Raw genomic sequence first — 20,366 nt, 5'->3', positions numbered from 1 at the left:
TGATTATATCCATCACCAACTCTTCCCTCCAGCTCCCCCAGGACCTCGCCCAGACACATGCTCCTCCCACCTTCTTGTCCTTTTTTGTTCTGTTTTGTTTAAATGACCCACCTAGTCCAGTTAATGCTTTCATGAACATGGGCATCCTACAAGTAGACATATCCCAGAAGGAGAGTGGCACCCACCCCCACTTCCCTAACAACCATCAGTTCAGTAGGTCCTCAGCTGAGGGTTGAACCTCATGAATGGCTCCTCCATCCATGTTGGAATTATTGACTTGATCTTGTGCAGGTAACTGTAGTTGCTGTGGGCTCTTAAGTGTACTAGCCATGTCATGTCCAGAAGACAGCGTTTCATAACACCTCCTCCCTGTCCTCCAGCTTTTATATTTTTTCCATCACTTCTTCCTGTATGACCCCTGCACTTTGCTGGGGGGTTCTTATTATATATAGCCCATTTAGGGCTAAACACTCAACAGACCCTTATTTTCAGCATTTTTACCTGTTACAGGCCTCTGCATTGACTATTGCCCACTGCAAAAAGAAGCTTTTCTAATCAGGGTTGAGAGCAACGCTAATCTGTGGGTCTAAACATAAATATTTAGAAGGTGGTTTGACAGTTTAGCAAAACAACAGTAATAGGTTCTCCTGCCTCCTAGGCCAGTGTCCTCCCAATTTATAAACCTCCAGGTTTACAGTAGTACTCTTCATTCTTTTTCATGCAGATTTCTTATAATTTGAGGCAACACTTAAGCATATTTTTATATTTTGAATTAGTTTGTGGCTTTCCTGGCTATATAACAATCTTGGATTACTTTCTGCACAACAAAAGCACAGTCAAGTTGAAGGTAGTGTTCAGCAGCATGGCAGTGTATTTTATAATCCCAACATTTTGGGAGACTGAGGCAAGAAGATTGCAAGTTTGAGACCAGCATGGCTGGGAGGGGAGTGTGTGTGTGTGTGTGTGTGTGTGTGTGTGTGTGTGTGTGTGTATTAGACTGTCTCAAAAAAAAAAAAGGTGTAGTCTTTCAGTCCTTACATACTTATTAAATTTTCTTCTTCTTTGAATCAGGGTCTCATGTAGCCCAGGCCCTTTGAATCTTGATCCTCCTGTCTTACCTCCCAGGTGCTGGGATTGCAGTCATGTGCCACCACACGAGGCTTGTAATTTATTTTAATAAAGCCATAAACTTGGCTCTAAAAAATATACACACAGCCAGCGTGGTGGCACACCCCTTTAGTCCCATCAGAGGCAGGCAAATCTCTGTGTGTTCAAGGCCAGCCTGGTCTACAAAGTGAGTTCAAGACCAGCTGGGGCTACAGGCAGACCCTGTCTCAAAAAGACCAAAAAAAAAAAAAAAAAAAAAAAAAAAAAAAAAAAAAAAGTAAACACATATCAAGTTAGGGGCACATGCCTGTAATTTTAGCACTTGTGAAATGAAGGCAGGAGCATCATCTTCAGCTACACACTGAGTTTGAGGCCAGCTTATATTATGTGAAATCCTAGCTCAGTACACCAAAAATAAAGTTTTTTTAAGCTAAATAAATGGATAAGTAAATGAATAGAATATCTATAATGAACCATAGATGGCAAATTAGAAATAGAGGTATAGTCTTTTAAAAAAAGGGGAGGGGCATGGGGGCTGGAGAGATGGCTCAGTGGTTAAGAGTACTAGCTACTCTTGTAGAGGACCAGAGTGTGATTCCTGGCACCCACATGGCAGCTAGCAGCTGTCTGTAACTCTAGTTCCAAGAGATCTGGTGCCATCTTCTGGCCTCTTCAGGCATTGCATGATACAGGTGCACTTGTATACATGCAAAAGCACTCAAAATAAAAATAATAAATATTTTTTAACTTTAAAAAAATTATTGAGAGTTTTATACATGCATATAAGGTGTTTTGATCAAATCCATGCCCACACTCTCCCCTCCAATTCCTCCCATGTCTCCCCATCATTTTTTTCTGACAACCTCATGTACTTTTTCTCTTTTTTTTAAAATGGGCCTTTTTGCTACTCTTAACATTCCCTCCTCTGAAGAGGTAACCCTACAGTCTTTTAAGAACTAGATAAAAGCTCCCAAATACTTTTGAATTTTTTGGCCTTTGAAACAGGGTATGTTGCTAAGAGGCCCAAGGACATTTTGACTTTTAGCCAAGAAACTGGCTGCTTTTCTTTGGGGTCTTTTTACCTTAACTGCCAAGCCAATTCCTACCTCCTATTCTTATCACACTATCCTCTGAAGAGCTTACCCATATTGCCGATAGGGAATTGGGACTCAGACCACTCTGGCTTCTTCCATGCTGAACAAGGATGCAGGGTGAGGTAGTTGGTGTACCCCTTCATTGAGTCTTATCTAAAAGACTCCCAAATAGTATAACTCTTTTTTAAAAAAAAAAATATTTCTTTTTTTTTTTTTTAATGTGTATGAGTGTATTGCCTGCATGTATGTGAGTGCACCAGTGTCATGCAATGTCGCGGAGGTCAGAAGAGGGCTTCAAATTCCCCTGGAGTTAAATATGGTTCGTAGCTGCCATGTGGGTACTGGGAATTGAACCTGGGTCCTCTGCAAGAGCAGTCAATGCTCTTAACCGCAGAGCCATCTCTTCAGTCCCTCAATTGCATAACTCTTATATGTAGGGAGAAAAGAAAGTCCTTGAGTGGTGAATAGGAGATGTGAAGGAGAAGTAAAAGCAAAAGCAAGAGTAATTAGCATTACAAGTTCTATTCAGGGATCCAGAAAAAAGTCAGAACAGGGCAAATTTCACATGTTCATATGAGTCTGTTGGAATTTCTTGATGAGAGCTTCCAAAAGCATCCCTCTATTGGGTTCCTCATTTTTTTTTTGTCTGCCAAGGCTGGACTCGAGAGTGATGGACTCAGGATTTGTTTTCAGGCACTTTGATAACGGTTGGAGAGGCTAGAATCAGTATCATTTTAGAGTAGTGAGTTGTTTCCCTCAGCTGCAGGTGGGCACTACAGTATTGTAGGCCAAGATTTAAAGTCCTACACCTGAATAGCACTGTCCTGTTAGGAACAAAATCATCAAAGTCAGCCCAAATAAACCAATTTATTTTTACTCTTCAGGTCATTTGAGGATCTGTTCCTCAGGGGTCACATGGGCTTGGGAGGAGCCCCTGGCTCCTTTCTTTCACCAGTTCCATCTATATAAAGATAAGTCAAAAGTCCTGCTTGACTGTGGCTGGCTTCATTTGGAAGCAGTGGAGGAAATGTTTACTCTGAGTTGACCCTCCTCTTTATAGACTGGACACTGGTTCAAGTCCATCTGGTTGGGTCTCCATGGCCTCCCTGAACAAGACAGCAGGTGACTTACCACAGTTACAGTACATTTTGAGAGATGCTCCATAGTCGAACTTGGAGGGCAAGGAACAAAAAACTGTCCTTTAAGTCCCTCTGACCAGATTAGTATAGGCATCAAAGTATTGCTGTTAAACATCCAAGAAGATTAGTTCCACCAGTGTGGTTAAATAAAATATTTTTAAAAGAAGCTGGGTGTGGCAGCATACACCTTTAATCCCACCACTTGGGAGGTAAAAGTAGGTGAATCTCTGTGAGTTCCAGGCCAGCCAGAGCTACACTAGGCATATATTAATACTCAGTTGACATACAAATAATATGTTTTCTTGGGGCTGGAGAGATGACTCAGCAGAGGACTCAGGTTGAGTTCCCAGCACCCACATGGTAGCTAACAACCATCCTTAACTCCAGTTCCAGGGAAACCGACCCCTTCTTCTTGCTTCTGCAGGCACCAGGCACACACATGGTACACTTACAGACATGGAGGCAAAACACTTATTTAAACACATAAAATAAAAATAAAGTCTTCAAGGCCAGTCTGGTCTACATAGCGAGTTCTAGGACAGCTGGGGCTACAGGGAGACATAAATAAATAATAAAGTCTTCTAAAAAATGGTATGTTTTCTTAGATGAAGTTGTAAATTTAACTATTCTCCAGTTAGTAATTCATCTTCCTACTTCTACTTTTTTTGGGGGGCCAGGGGGAGTGGTTGTATTTTTGAGATAGCGCCCCCCCCATAACTGCAGCTGACCTGGAATTTGCTATGTAGACCAGGCTAGCCTTGCTCTTACAGAGATCCACCAGCCTCTGTCTCCTGAGTGCTTGGATTAAAGACTTGTGCCACCATGCCTGACAGTTCATCTTCCTATTTCAAAGGAAAGAAAAACCTAATAACTTTAGTTATGCTCCAAGAATACCAACTTGTTTGTGTACCTGTAGAGGACACCTTAGTGATAAACTTTTAAAGTTTCTTTGAGATGCTTGATTTAAAGTTTTTTTTAAATGATTATGGGATATATGGTACAGGTGGAGGAATATTAACCAAAAAATGATGCATTGTTTTTTGCTTATTTGAAACTGAATTCTAAGTGTTAACTTTATAATGAATAAAAATTGCTAAGCATGTATGCTGGTCATTCTGCAAGTTGTTTCTTTGCAGCCCTATCCAGAATTTACTATTTAAATAGCTTCAACTGCTTAGTGTCCTGGTGGAACCCAAAGGGCAATCACAGTCCCTATACTAGAAGTACTTGCTCATTTACTTATGATCTCACTTTCAAGCAGGTGACAACATTGAGTAAGGAGTGGTTTGTCCACTGTCAGCACTGAGACTGGGTTTTAATTTAATATTTGTTCTTTTCACTTGTTGTTTCCTTGCTAGCAACAGACGAAGTCCACACACTGGGGGCTTTTTTGGTTGTTTTTTGTTGTTGTTGTTTTGTTTTGATTTGGTTTGGTTTGGTTTGAACTAAAATTTGATTCCTGGTATAAATACACAAAGAATTAGTAAGCAGAGCCTTTCTAGTGCAGAAGGGGTTCTGAAGGGATTACTTGGTTATAAAGCTCTTTCTGCCTTAATAACTGCAAACATAATGTGTGATCTGTCTTCCCTCTCAGAGCAAAGCCGAAGAGATGATTTGGAAGCCCTAGGCCATATGTTCATGTATTTCCTCCGTGGCAGCCTACCCTGGCAAGGACTCAAGGTATCCTTGAAAGTGCTCAGTGGAGGGAGGGCTTTGTCTCTCTGCTCAGTTGTTAATGAAAGGACTGCTAGCTTGTTGTCTCTAAGAAGCACAAAGGGGAAGGTTGACTTCAGCGATGAGAAGCAGGGATGAGTTATATTAGTTCACATTGTAAGTGCTCACCTGGGCTTTGAGAGCTCTGGTTTGTTCACATTTGGCTTCTTTGCCAAATAAAGAATAATCCTTGCTGCTTTGTGTTTTTGGTGATCTCTTCCCTGTTCCCTCCCTGCCTTGCCAGTGCTGCTTTCTCTGTGTTGGTGTCCCTCCTCTACTGTCATTATGTAGCAGGAGTGTTCCCAGGGTGTCAGGGAATTTCTGAAACAAATTGATGACAGCAGCTGCTGCACATTTTACCAGAAAAGTCAGCAGGGTTTTTCCAGGCTCCAAAGGGGAAAAGGAAAATATTTGTTTATCCTACATAAGCAAAGGACTCACCTGAATTAAAATGAAAAAAAAAAAAAGATTTCACATTGGTGTTCAAATTCATTATTGAATAAATTTCTTTTCAAATAATAGCTATTTATTGCAAACGTGTAGTTTTCATTTAATCCCAGCACTCTGGAGGTAGAGGCAGGCAGATGTCTGTGAGTTCAAGGCCAGTCTGGTCTACATAGTAAGTTCCAGGCCAGCTGGGAAACCCTGTCTCAAAAAATAAGAAGAAACAAACAAAAAAAGCATTATAAGTACTCTGTGACTGTTAGAATGGGAAGTGTAAACTTCTAGCCCTTCTTAAGTCCCTTTAGGTAGTTAAGTGTGAAGCATACTTTTAGTTGTAATTTATTTCAACATATTAGCATGGAAAGAAACTTAATCTGTGGCTTGGGGTATTCCTACACCCCCTCCCTCTAGAAGGGCAAAATGATTCATTTTCCTGTGCTTTCCATGGCATTGTTGTAGAAAGTAAGGTCGCCTGTACCCATTCATTCTGTGACTGAACCTAGTGCCTTATACATGCCAGGCTAATGCTCTTTCTCCGATCTACAGCCAGAGCCTCCTGTTCTTTGGTAATTTTTTTCTTTGCCCTTAAATTCTTCTCCTGACAGCTCTCACCCATAATCTTCTAGTCATATGTGTCTTCTCATTGATAGTAACAGGTTTCAAATAGTTAGTTATACATCCTACTTGCTAATCATAGAGCCAAACAGTTCATTAATATCAAGCATTAGTGCTTGCTTGAAACGTTCATGGACCATGAGACCACCATTTTAGTGGTAGTAGTGGATTTAGAATCTCTCCAACTTACTTAGTTCACTGTTGCTTAAATCTGAATGCAGCAGACTAGCTAGAGAATAATGAAGTCTGCAAAGTGCAGGAACTCCCTAGTTACAGTCCTGAATATGCCATGCTTGGGCTGCTTTGGACCACTGACATACACTGGTCTATTATCAGTGCCTTTTCTGTACTGATAACTTTATTTTCTGTCCAGAAAGCCCCCCTCAAACCACTAAGCTACATCTTCAACCTTGGAAACATATGATTTAAAAGATGTTTTATTTCTTGTCTGTCTTTTACCTTGGCAATATGTATATAAGAGGACTGTATCTGTTTCCTTCACTTGAGTAAGACAGTGCTTTTAATCCTATTTTAGAAATGATCTATTGAACTTTTAGTGACCATGGGAGATTTTGAAAATTTGAAAACACTGCTGCATAATGTTTTTATTTTCTTATCCTATCTGTTCATCTAATCTCAGACTATTAAACATATTTGCAAGTGAAACTTTCTAGGACTCAGCAGATCTTTGTTTATATCTAAACACACCATCTCTATACATTATTATTTGTTAGAAAAAATTGAGATCCACTAACAAATCCTGCCAATTTGAATGAAAATAACCATCGTGAGGACTCAAGGTGTGGCTCAGTGATTAAGAGCTCACATTCTTCTTGTAGAGCACCTGATTTCATTTCCCATTTGCCACATCAAGTGACACACAACTACCTGTAACTCCTGCTCCAAGGAACTGACACTTTCTTTGGGCCTCTGCAGGTACCTGCACTCGTGTGGCTATAACCACACAGACATACATATATTTACACATATTCACATAATGAAATATAGAAAATCTTAGAAAATAACTATTGTGTCTGAAAACATTAACCTCTTATTTAACATGTCTTTCTAGGTAACTTCCTTTTCTTTACTTTCTACAGGCTGATACATTAAAAGAGAGATATCAAAAAATTGGTGATACCAAAAGGAATACTCCTATTGAAGTGCTTTGTGAGAACTTTCCAGGTAGGAGGCTAGAAGGATAATCTAGCCCATGTGGTCCATAAATAAAATAGTGTTAGGAAATCTGTACAAATATTTGTGTGGCTAGAACTTACCCCTGTGAGAGGCATTCGGCTAACAAGCATGGATTTTTACCTCTTTCCTAACAGAGGAGATGGCAACCTACCTTCGCTATGTCAGGCGATTAGACTTCTTTGAAAAACCTGATTATGAATATTTACGGACCCTTTTCACGGATCTTTTTGAAAGGAAAGGCTACACCTTTGACTATGCCTATGATTGGGTTGGAAGGCCTATCGTAAGTATCCTTTTTTTTTTTTTTTTTTTGTAAGACAGAGTCTCCCTGTAGCCCCAGCTGCCCTGGAACTGGCTATAGAGACCAGGTTGGACTCATAGAGTCCACCTGCCTCTGCCTCCCTGGTGCTGGGATTAAAGGTATGAGTCACCATGCCTGGCCGGGCCGTAAGTATCCTTTTTTTTTTTTTTTTAAATATTTATTATTTTCAGGGCTGGAGAGATGGCTCAGTGGTTAAGAGCACTGACTGCTCTTGCAGAGGGCCGGGGTTCGATTCCCAGCACCCACATGGCGGCTACGAACCGTCCTCAACTCCAGTTCCAGGGGAATCCGAAGCCCTCTCCTGACTTCCACAGCACTGCATGACATGGGTGCACTCACATACATGCAGGCAATACACTCATACACTTAATAATAATAATAAAATATTTTAAATATTTTTATTTTACACTTATACACTTAAAATAATAAAAATAATAATAATAAAAATTTTAAATATTTATTTTTCTGTGTATGATTGTATTGCCTGCGTGTATGTGAGTGCACCCGTGTCGTGCAACAGAGGTCAGGAGAGGGCTTTGGATTCCCCTGGAGATGGAGTTAAGGACGGTTCGTAGCCTCCATGTGGGTGCTGGGAATTGAACCCCGGTCCTCTGCAGAGCAGTCAGTGCTCTTAACTGCTGAGCCATCTCTCCAGCCCCAAGTATCCTTTTTTTTTTTTTTTTTTTTGTCTTTTTGAAGCAGGGTCTCCCTGTAGCCCCAGCTGTCCTGGAACTTACTATGTAGACCAGGCTGGCCTTGAACTCACAGAGATCCGCCTGCCTCTGCCTCCCAAGTGCTGGAACTACAGGCATGTTCCACCATGCCTGGCTTCAAGTATCCTTTTTTAAAAAAAGAAATAAATTACTTCCTTTCTCACTAGCACTGTCCCACCTTTCTACTCGTTCTTTCTGCTTAAATCTTTGGGGGGGAAATTCTTTGCACTTTACCAAACTTTTCAAAGTACCACCAATAGATTGCTCTAGTGAGTTTCACCTTTTTAAGATTATAACTTGTAGCCCCTTGAATACTAGAATTTAAGCCACTTTTTGCACATTTTTTTATATGATTCTCAAGTTTGTGCTGTCTGCTATGAAGTCTTAGCTTCTTTAACAGTGGAGCCCAGCCCCATAGAAATGGATTCACTGTTCCAACCAGAGGTCCATAGTACCCGAGAGTGTGCTAACAGATATGTTATCAAACAGTTTTTGACTTTCTAAGGTGTCCTACTCTCCAGTGAATTGTTGAGGACCAGACTACATTCCCTTTTGTAAATGACCGAACTGGGAAACAAGATAACTTGAAAGAAAAAGAATTATTCCTGCTCTATAAGAATTAAAATGATATTGTCCTTTGCAGAAGTATTGTTAAACTTCTCCCCATTTGACTTTTATTTTCTAGCCTACTCCAGTAGGGTCAGTTCATGTAGATTCTGGCGCTTCTGCAATAACACGAGAAAGTCACACACATAGAGATCGGCCATCACAACAACAGCCTCTTCGAAACCAGGTATGTGTTAGTCCTTTGTTATTTTAGATATTGCCCTTCATAGCTACTGTTAAAATCCAAATTCTCCTTCTTTGTGTTAGTGTTTATATTACAGTTAAGGAGTACAGTGATACTGATTTAGTGTGACACTCCAGCATCTCTCAGGACATGTGTAAATGCGTTAAGATATAGCAAGGTGCCTTATGTGAGGCATGTAGTCTAAAGAATCTGGGCTTTTTTGCTTTCTGTTTTCAGTGGTGCTAGTGATCGAATACAGAACATTGTGAATACTGTGGATGCTCTCTACCGCTGAACTATGTCTCTAGTCCTCTTACTCTGCTTATTCATAGAATAGATTTTATTATTTTATTTATTTATTTACTTGATTTTTTTTTTGAGACAGGGTCTCCCGTAGCTGCAGCTGGCCCATATAGACTAGGCTGGCCTTGAACTCACAGAGATCTGCCACCTCTGCCTCCTGAGTGCTGGGATTGTAGGTGTGCACCACCATGCCTGACTTGTAGAATATATTTTAACTGAAACATGTCTTTCCTTTAGCTTCCTTATTCTTTAAGCTTCAGTGAATTTATAAGTGGTGGTGGTATTTTGAATGGATTTTAACAGTATGGAGAAAAGAAATGGTTGAAAACCTAGATTGCCTGTGTAGAAAATGAGGTCATGCTAGCAAATTCCCATGTACTTTTAAATGAACTCTTTTGTCATTGTTTGTTACTACCCATTGGTCAGTAAGCTTATTTTTGAAGAGTTGACTGTTGAATATCTTTTTTTTTTTTTTTTTTTTTTTTTTTTTTTTTTGGTCTTTTTGAGACATGGTCTCTATAGCTCCAGCTGGCCTCCAACTCGAAGTAATCCATCTGCCTCTGCCTCTGGAGTGCTAGGATTAAAGACCTGAGTCACCACATCAGCTGACTGTTGAATTCTTGATCTAAAGTTTTTTGTCTTGATTTTTTTCCCTCTTTTTAGTTTTTTGTATGGAATTAGAATTGCCCACATTAGTGCAAATTGCACATCTTCCCAGTTGGACTCTGAATCCTTGCTGGTAAAAATTCTTGCTATACTCTGTACTGTGGATGAATTTCTACTGCCTGGTCAACCTTTATACCATCTTTTAAAAAAATGTTTATTATTTTTATTTTATGTGTATGAGTGTATTCCTTGAATGTATGTGAGTGCACTCATGTCATGCAGTGTCCTTGGAGGTCAGAAGAGGGTGTCCAATTCCCCTGGAGCTGGACTTACAGGTGGGTATTAGCCGCCATGTTGGTGTTAGGAATCAAACCCAGGTCCTCTGCAAGAGCAACCAGTGCTCTTTACCACTGAGCCATCTTTCCAGCTCCTTTATACCATCTTATTCTGCAGTTTTCCTTACTTTTGTTTTATCTTTGGGAATTTTCTTTTCCTTCCCTTCAGAGTTTGTATCCAAATTTTCCTTTTACTACTGTTAATATTTTTCAAGTTTTGGAATCAGCAAAAGAAGAAAATGAAATCTTACCTTACAGGTGTAGGTCCAGCTGGCCTAGAACTCACTGTGTAGACCAGACTGGCCTTGAACTCACAGAGATCTACCTGCCTCTGCCTCCTGAGTGCTGGGATTAAAGGCATGCACCACCACGCCCGGAAGGACTACTAACTTTTGTTAATCTACTTTGATTTAGTAAATATGAGCTGAGGAGCTGGCATTTGAAATTGTATTTTAGGAATACCAAAATAAGTAGAGAGTATTTGTTCCCAAAGATGTAACCAGATAACTATAAGGCAAGGCAGAACAGATAAACATCCAAAGTATTCCCACTTGGAATTAGAAGAACACGTTTCATCTAGTCAGAACATGACAAATTGTTTCATGAAAGAAGCAGCATTTGAAATGCTCTTGGAAGAGGTGGAGATGGACAAGACATTCTAAGTGGAAAGAACACAAACAACACATGTTGTGTCTAACTTAGTTTTGCTAAAATATTAGATGTAAATAAAGAACTCTGGGAACCAATACTAGAAAAATAGGTTGTGAGCATAGTGAAGCTCCAGGTATGCTGGTCTATAGAGTTGGTCTTTAATTTCAGTAGGCATAGGAGCTAAAAAGCAGAAGACTTATAATGAAGAAATTTGCTCTGAAACATAGTTTTACAATAGAAAGTGGTAGTTGCTTAGCAGCTAGTAGAGAATCAATTAGCAGTGAATTCCTGGCTGGGGAGATAACTCAGTAAAGTGCTTCCTCCACAAACATGAGGACCTGGGTTCAATCCCTGAAACTTGAGTTTGATCCCCAGCACCAACATAAAAAGCCATACATGGTAGCATGTGCTTATAATTCCAGCTCTAGGGAGATAAAGACAGGAGGATCCCTGGTATTTACTGGCCAGCCAGCCTAATGCCATCTGTGAGCCCCAGGTCCCAGTGAAAGACCCTGTCTGAAAAAACAAGGTGGGGGCTGAAGGTGATGGCGCATACCTTTAGTCCCAGCACTTGGGGGGTAGAGGCAGGTAGATCTCTGTGAAATTGAGGCCAGCCTGGTCTACATAGCAAATTATAGCCCAGTGGGGCTACAGGGAGACCCTGTCTCAAAACAAACACATAAACAAAAGCAAGGTGAATGACTCGTGAAGAACATGATATCTGAGGTTGTCTCTTGCCTCAACATGTTCACACCCATGCACACCTGTACACACACAAGCCTTTGAACACTGACCCATACCTCTGGGTCTGTGCTAGAGCACCTGCTCAGCATGCACAAGAGCTGGGGTTCAGACACACACACACACACACACACACACACACACACACACACACACACATATGAATGAATGAATGAATGAATGAATGAACATTTTCAGCCCTTTTTCTGTTTTTTTAATTTTTTTTTTTTTGTTTTTTGGGTCAACTCCAGGGCCTTAGGCAAGCATATTAATAGTGAGCTACATCCCTGTTCCCAGCCTTTTTTACCCCTATTTTATGTGCTTTAAAAACAAATGCAAGGGGCTGAAGAGATGGCTCAGCAGTTAAGAGCACTGACTGCTCTTGCAGAGGACCCGGGTTCGATTCCTAGCACCCACATGGTGGCTACGAACCATCCTTAACTCCAGTTCCAGGGGAATCTGCAGCCCTCTTCTGACCTCTGTGGCATTGCACGACACGTTTTTACTCACATACATGCAGGCAATACACTCATACACATACAATAAAAATTAAAAAAAATTTTTTTTAATGCAAAAACAGCATTTATAGAATGGGGTGATAGCTCAGTACTGTGCTTTTCTTGCAAGCATGAGGACCTGAGTTCAATCCCCAGAACACACGTACAGAAAGCTAGGCAGAAGCTGTGTATAGTGGCACTATTCTAGCACTAGGGAGGCAGGCAGATCTCTGTGAGTTTGAAGCCAGCATGGTGTGCATAGCAAGTTCCAGACTAGCCAGAGTTACACAGTGAGACCTTATCTCAACGGAACAAAATCAAACAAAAACAAACTGTTGGGCAGGAGAGGTGGCTCAGCAGTAAAATGTGCTTGCTTGCTTTTCCAGTGGAATGAGTAGCTTACAACCACCTGTAACTCCAGCTGTAGGAGATCTGACATCCTCTTCTGGCCTCCACAGGCACCCGCATCCATCTATGCAAATACACATAAATGAAAAATAAAATATCTTTAAAAAAAAAAGAAGATCTTGGCATGATAGCACATGCTTATAATCCCAGTAGTGGGGAGCTTGAGAAAGGCAAATCTCTGAGATTCTCTTGGCAAGTTCCAGGCCAGTGAAAACTCTTCCACAAAAACCCAAACAAACAAAAAACAGATGCTTACTGGGAAACAGCAACTCAGGCCACATGCACATGTGCACACATACACACCAAAACAGAACCAGCATTTATGAGAAAAGGAATTGTTTTGTGTGTGTATTATAGACTTCTAAAGAACACTAAATGACCAATAAATGGATTTCTAAAGTGTTTTTGATTAGCACATATCATACATGATAATGGGTTCCATTATAACTTTTTCATGTATGTGTGTGATATATTTTGATCATATTCATCTCTCATTGTCATCTCTTATCTTCCTTTCACTCCTGCTGATCCCTTCTTCCCAAGTAGTCCCTCTTCCATTTTCATGTCTTTTTCTTTAAAGACTTACTTATTTTTTGTGTATATGTGTGTGGCTGATTATATATATGTGTACCATGTGAATACAGGGGCAAGAAGAGAGTGGATCTCCTGGAACTGGAGTTACAGGCAGTTGTAAGCAGCCTAATGTGGGTGCTAGGAACCAAGCCTGAAAGAGCCACAAGTGCTCTTAACCACTGATCCATCTCTCCAGTCTCCGTATCTTCTTTTGTAATTGGTGACTAATGAGTTTAATTAGGGCTTGCTTATAGGAGTATGGACAATTACCAGTGGCTATACTGCTGAAGAAAATGTCTCTTCTTCTCCCCAGCAACCATCAATTGCCTGTAGATCCTCAAAGAGGAGCGGCCCCTCCCTTTGGGTATTTTCAAGTATTAAAATTTTTGGAGGCTGGGCACTGTTGTTACATATACCTATAATCCCAACACTTGGAAGACTGAGGCAAGAGGACTATGAGTTTGACACCAACCTGGGCTATGTAGTGAGGCCCTGTCTCAAAAAATAAGCTCATTAGGGGCTTGGAGAGATAGTTTAGTGGTTAAGAGCACTTGCTGCTCTTCTCAGAGGACCTGGGTTCAGTACCAGACACCTAAAACTGGGCAATTCACAACCATCCCTAACTCCAGCTCCAGGGAATCTGATGTGCTCTTCTGGCTTCTATGGGTGCACATATATGCAGGCAAAACATTCATACACATAAATTTTTTAAAACAAATTAATTTCTGTAGAAATGACAGTGCTGTATAATAGTGTAGGAACTTAGTCTACTTAAATATTACTAAATTAGTTGTATATATGCTAAAATTAGAAGAACAGATTTATTCCCAGATCTCTAGTCATTGAAATAAATGATTTATTTTTCACTTTTTTTGAGACAGGATTTCACAGTAGCCCCAGCTGACCTAGAACTCACTATGTAGACCAAGCTGGAACTCACAGACCCACCTCCCTCAGCCTCCTGGGGTCTGAGATTAAAGGCATAAGCCACCATGCGTGGGGGAATAAATGATATTAAACTCTGCAGATACGAACTGTCATTAATTTTACAGAAATAATATGCTTGTGCTATACACCACAACCTTCGTTTGGAAAATGAAACTGAGTATCTATCAACAGCCATAATTGGGGGAAACAGGCAACAGAGTACTTTATACTTCTAGACCTGAAAGGCTGTGTGGTGAGATGTTTGCTTGAGAATTCAAGGCCAGCCGAGTGACTTAGCAAAACTCCATAGGGCTGGAAGAGAAGGAGCATTTGAAATAGTTTCAACTTGCTAATGGTACTGTCAGTATAAAACTGAACTCCCCCCGATCCCCAGCTGGTGTAAAAATTTCATGGTAAGCAATTTAATGCAGCTCCTCCTTATTGAACCTTCTCATTCCCCAGCAGATATCAAAACATGCCAGAATCCTGCACAGTGCTATTAACCACATAACTTCATAGTCCATTAATAGTGATTAAATTGTAGCTGGTTTATGGGAAATGTCTTTCAGCTGCCTTACCAATGAGCTTTAAGCAACTCTTATCAGTGAAGTTTTTAGAGGGAGAGTCATTATAGAGCCCTTAAACTGTTACTTTCTCATACTTCCTTTTTTTCTTATTAATTTTTTAAGTTAGCATATAAAGTAAGAGGCTTCATCAGGCACTTTCATACATGCGTGTCATTATACTTTGTTCTCATTCTTCCGCCTCCCTCACTACCTCCTCCATTGTTTTCTTTGTTTAGAGAATACAACTTCTATAGTTGTGAGCATTTCTAAGATTTATAGATTCCTTACTAGTTTTCATGCATAGCAGCAATCTTGTACCCCAACCCACACTGCTGTTTATGTCAGCAGCAATTAAATTTGATTTATTAATCCCTTGTTACTGCCTCTCCAACTACTCGTTTTTCATTTTTGTAGTGCCTTAGAACTGTTACAGCTGAGCATCATGATGTTAACATCGCCTCAGCCATCTGGCACAGGGCGAGAGGCACCTAGTATGGATTCTTCAGAACATAAAAATTTAATATGAGCAAGATCAGAATGGTATGAGATTAAAAAAAAAAACTAATAAAGAAAACATGAAGAATGCCTGAATGGTAACAAAAATAGAAAAGTCCAGAGAGGTTTAATTTGAATGCCCTGATTTTGCTGAATTAGTATCTGCCATTAGCTTTCTAAAAGAAAGTTATAGTTGTGTTATCAATCTATTCCAAATTAGATGTCATTAGCTAGAGGAACCAGAAGATGGTGGAACCAAAAATAAGCATTATTTTTGTCCTCCTGTGTTCCTTTGTTTTTGGCACATGTGCCTGCTTTTAGGAAATACTTTGTTAGCCAGGTCTGGAGTTGCATGCCTTTATTCCCAAGCACTTAGGAGGCAGAAGCAAGTGGATCTCTGTGAGTTCAAGGCAGCCTGGTCTATATAATGAGTTCCAGTTAACCCTTAGTGAGAACCTGTCTCAAACAAACAAAAACAATATTAATAAAATACTTTGTTGCCAGGCATCAAGACTCAGGGCTATAATCTCAGCACTTGGGTGATAAAAGGCAGAAAGATCAGGAATTGAAGGTTATTCTTTGCTGCATTGCTATATCATGAGTTCTAGGCCAACCTGGACTATATAAGGACTAGGGAGCTAGCTAAGTTGGTACTGATCAAGCATGAAGACCCTTCTTCATTTCCCAGCAACCATGTGAAAAAAGCCAGACGTGGTGTGCGCTTATAATCTCATTCCAGAGAAGCAGAGACAAATGGATCCCTAGGCTCTCTGGCTAATTGGTCTAACCTAATGGTCCCAGTGAGAAACCCTGTCTCGACAAGCAAGGTGGACAGCTACTGAGGAACAATACGTGAAGTCAACTCTGGCCCTCACATAAACACACATGGACATTCCTGCACAGGCAGGAACACACACGCATAAATAACTTTAAAAAAATGAGCTGGAGACATGACTCAGCAGTGAAGAACACTTGCTGCCCAGGTGGTAGCTCCCAGTAGTCTGGGATTCCAGTTCCTGGAGGACAGTACCCTCTTCTGGCCTTCTCAGGCACCAGGCAGGCATGGTGGCACACATACATGCAGGCAAAACACTAAAACACATAAAAAAAATTAAAAAGAAAAATATGTTGTTCATTCTTTTAGATATAAAAAATCATATTCCAGCCACTGTTCATTGTATCTTTGTAGAAAGTCTCACAGTTAGATGTGGTGGTTTATGCCTGTAATCCCAACACTTGGGAGGCTGAACTAGACTTGCCAACCAATCAAGGTTACAAAGTGATACCCTGTCTCAAAAGGGGAGATGGAAGGTTAATTGGTTAAGAATGCATACTAAGCTCTGGAGAGATGACTTGGTGGTTGGGGGCACTGACTGCTCTTGCAGAAGACCCTGGTTTGATTCCCAGTACCCACATGGCGGCTAACAACTGTCTGTAACTCCAGTTCCAGGGGATCTGCCAGCGTCTTCTGGCGTTCACTGTCATTGCATGACTAGGGTGCACTTACATACATGCAGACAATACACTCATACACATAAAATAAAAATAATAAATTTTGTCAGGCGTGATGGCGCACACCTTTAATCCCAGCAGTTGGGAGGCATAGGCAGGCAGATCTCTATGAGTTCAAGGCCAGCCTGGGGCTACAAGGAGACCCTGTCTCAAAAAGACAAAACAAACAAACAAATAATAGATAATTTTGAAAAAAGAATGCATACTGCTTTTGTGGAGAACTAGAGTTCTGTTCCCAACACTGACACCAGTGAGCTCACAACTACCTATAACTCCAGCTCCAGAGGATTCAACACTTCTGGCTTCTGAGGGTGCACACATGTGTGCTCATGTACACATGCATACCCACACTTGTTTGTACCCTTCCACATACTCAATAATTAAAAATAAAAAGAAATTTTAAAAAGAAATTTAAAAAAGAAACAAAAATTAAAAAGTCTCATGGACATTGAGAGTAGTGGGCTACGTATTTAAGGAAAAGATAGTTTGATTCCTAATGTGAGAACTTTATTGTATACTATCTGTTCAGATCTTTTTTTTTTTTTTTTTTTTGGTCTTTTTGAGACAGGGTCTTCCTGTAGCCCCAGCTGGCCTGGAACTCACTATGTAGACCAGGCTGGCCTGGAACTCACAGAGATCCGCCTGCCTCTGCCTCCCCAGTGCTGGGATTAAAGGCATGCGCTACCACATCCAGCTTCAGATTGATTTTTTTAATAGGCGAAATGATTTGTAAGTATGACTGTTCCTTTGCTTAGCACTCTGAGCCTTCTGAATTTGATCTGCTTAGTACCTGTTGAAATTATATTAGTATGGAAGCTGAAAGTCAGCTCCCTACCCACCCCTGGTCACTACTGGTTTTCTGTGTCTGGGTGAGAATGGAGAGCTGTTGACTGATACGTTGGTTCATTAAGTTGAAAAGAATGTAGTTATAAGACCTTTTTCTCAGTGCTTTGCAGTGGTTGTTAATTTCAGGTCCAAAACAAAAAGCCTACTGGAGCATTAATGCACCTGATTTTGTTGTTGCTTGCTGTTGCTTCACATTTCCTTCCATATCTTGCTGTCATGCTTCCTAATGCCTGAGCAGACTGCATCATCAGAGCGTCGAGGAGAGTGGGAAATCCAGCCCAGCCGGCAGACCAATACCTCATACCTGACGTCTCACTTGGCTGCAGACCGCCATGGGGGATCAGTGCAGGTATTTACTGCCTTGTTGTCTTTCCCTGACCTTCCCCCAGCTTGGCTGGTAGAATGCTCTCTTGCTTTTATAGTTTGGGTTCCTTTGAAATGGACACTTACTGCAGGGGTAAGTTTCTTTTGTTTAGTTGATAATCTCTGCTGATTTTCTGCCTTTGTGGACTTGGGTAAGAGTTACTTTTTTAAGATAATTGCTGCTCTTTATCATTGACTAAGAAACATCCATATGATTTCTGATACAGAGTTGCTACTCTACAACTTTGGTCTGCTCTTGGTAATGTACAAAATAACATCAAGGTAGAAGTGTTATTAAGTGTCAAGTGTGTATGTGAGGACCTGTAACTTAAAAAGTGGGGTAGAGTAGCAGAAGACTGCATCTGTAGCTCAGCCCATGATGAGAGGTGATTTAGCACCTAGTAACCTGGGTGTGTTGATTGCAAGTGTTGTTTCTGAGTGGGTGCCCAAGAAGTTGGGCTGTTTCCTTTTTCTCCAGTTTGGTCTTGGAAATTTATTTCTGGTTTTATTTGGGCTAGCTTGAGTTTTTCTTCTCTGTTAAGTACCAGGAACATCTTGTATCTCTTAACTTTTCCTGTATATGACTATTTTAAAATCTTTACCAGACTGGATGTGGTGGTACACACCTTTAATCCTTTAATCCCAGTACTTGGGAGGCAGAGGCAGGCAAATTTCTGTGAGTTCAAAGCCAGCCTGGTCTACATTTCAAGGTCTAAGCCAGTCAGGGCCATAGACAGTCCATCTCAAAAAAAGAAAGAGAGAGAGGGGGGCGGGGAGGGAGGGAGGGCAAGAGAGAGAACAAGAACAAAAAACTCAAAAAAAATTTTAAACCAAGAAAGAAAAATTGAACTATTTTTTTCATACTGGTGACACTACCAGTTGAGGCATATAAATGAACCTTCTGCTCATAAATACATGTTAATATGCTTGATCTTTTAGTACATGCTTTTACAAGAAGTAACTCACTGAAGACCTTGTTATGCACAGGAAATTGTGACACCTTTAGTTTTTTTGTTTTTTTGTTTTTTGTTTTTTTAAAATTATGTTTATTTTATTTATTTATTTTTATTTTATGTGTATGCGTGTATTGCTTGCATGTAGGTAAGTGCACCTGTGACGTGTAATGCCCGAGGAGGTCAGAAGAGGCTGTCGGATCCCCTGGGACTGGAGTTACGGACAGTTGTTAGCTGCCATGTGGGTGCTGGGGTTTGAACCTGGGTCTTCTGCAAGAACAACCAGTGTTCTTAACCGCTGAGCCATCTCTCCAGCCCCCGACACCTTTAGTTTTATAAAGTACTTCCTAGAAACATCTAGGTAAAAATGAAGAATTGAATGCATAGATTTGCTCTATTTCTTCTTAAAAAAATAAATCTTTTTAAAGGTATAGGTCCATAGAAGGATGGATAAATGGGAGGCAATGGGAACAAAATGTTTGAAGTTGAAAGGCAGGTGGTAAATAGATGATAGATGTTCCAAGAAAATTCAGTCTTGGCATGTGACCCTCAGGATTTCCCCAAAGGCTTAGGATTGGCCTTTAAGTTGAGGAGGGGAAGCAGGGTGTGTACTACAGAAAATTGGCTGGAAGTCTGAGAAGGCAGAGATGCCCAGGTCTCCCTTTTCCCCATCAGAGACTAAATGTTCTCTGGAGAGAGCAATAGTGGGTTTCTGGCCAAAGGGATGTGAGATAACTCAATGGTACAAGGCTGAAATGAGGGAGAACCAGTGAATGGTGTACTTACTGGCTGCTTGCTTCTCCCATGTAGTGCTTTAGAAAGCCAATGGCTAAGTATGGGTGTTCCAGGCAGGAATTGAAAGAATATGCCCTGGGAAATATGACCAGCATGAGAGAAAACATGTGAAGATACTGACAGCAGGGCTCCCCCCATTGAAATGGCAGCACAGTCTCATTCCACAATGTGGTCCAGATAGGGTCTTATTATATAACACTGGCTGATCTGGAACTTGCTGTGTAGACCATGCTAGCCTCAACCCTACAGAGTTCTGCCTGCCTCTGCCTCCCAAGTTCTTGGATTAAAGATGTACACTACCATGCCTGGTTCTCCATCCCCCTTTAACTTTTTTTTTGATATATTTATTTTTATTTTATGTATATAAGTGTCTTACTTGCATGTATGTAAGTGTACCACATGTGTGCAGTGCCCATGGAGGCCAGAAGCAAGTGTCAGATCTCCTAGAACTGAAGTTATAGGTAGTTATTAGCTGGTATGTGGATGCTGGGAACCAAACCTGAGTCCTCTGCAACCACTGAGCCATCTCTCAAGCCCCATATCCCTCCCCCCCCTTTTTTTTTTTGGTTTTTTTTTCTTTTGAGACAGGGTCTCCCTGTAGCTACAGCTGGCCTGGAACTAACTATGTAGACTAGGCTGGCCTCCATCTCACAGAGATCTG

General features: G+C 40.7%; 1 protein-coding gene across 5 annotated transcripts in view; it reads left to right on the top strand.

Moving 5' to 3' along the window:
- Csnk1g1 (casein kinase 1 gamma 1) overlaps positions 1–20,366 on the top strand; it is a 165,548-nt gene that overhangs the window by 127,428 nt on the left and 17,754 nt on the right. For 4 of the 5 annotated variants that reach the window (XM_008836295.3, XM_029564984.1, XM_029564985.1 and 1 more), the window contains 5 exons: positions 4,935–5,020; positions 7,213–7,297; positions 7,444–7,592; positions 9,030–9,137; positions 17,833–17,943. In XM_008836295.3, coding sequence (XP_008834517.1) covers positions 4,935–5,020; positions 7,213–7,297; positions 7,444–7,592; positions 9,030–9,137; positions 17,833–17,943 — 539 coding nt within the window. The remainder of the gene's footprint in view (positions 1–4,934; positions 5,021–7,212; positions 7,298–7,443; positions 7,593–9,029; positions 9,138–17,832; positions 17,944–20,366) is intronic. The other variant, XM_017798997.2, reaches the window with a different exon arrangement.

The sequence above is a fragment of the Nannospalax galili genome, unplaced genomic scaffold (assembly GCF_000622305.1).
Source record: "Nannospalax galili isolate Female #2095 unplaced genomic scaffold, S.galili_v1.0 scaffold54, whole genome shotgun sequence".
Taxonomy (NCBI): Eukaryota; Metazoa; Chordata; class Mammalia; order Rodentia; family Spalacidae; genus Nannospalax; species Nannospalax galili.
This window is presented reverse-complemented; position numbering and strand designations above follow the sequence as displayed.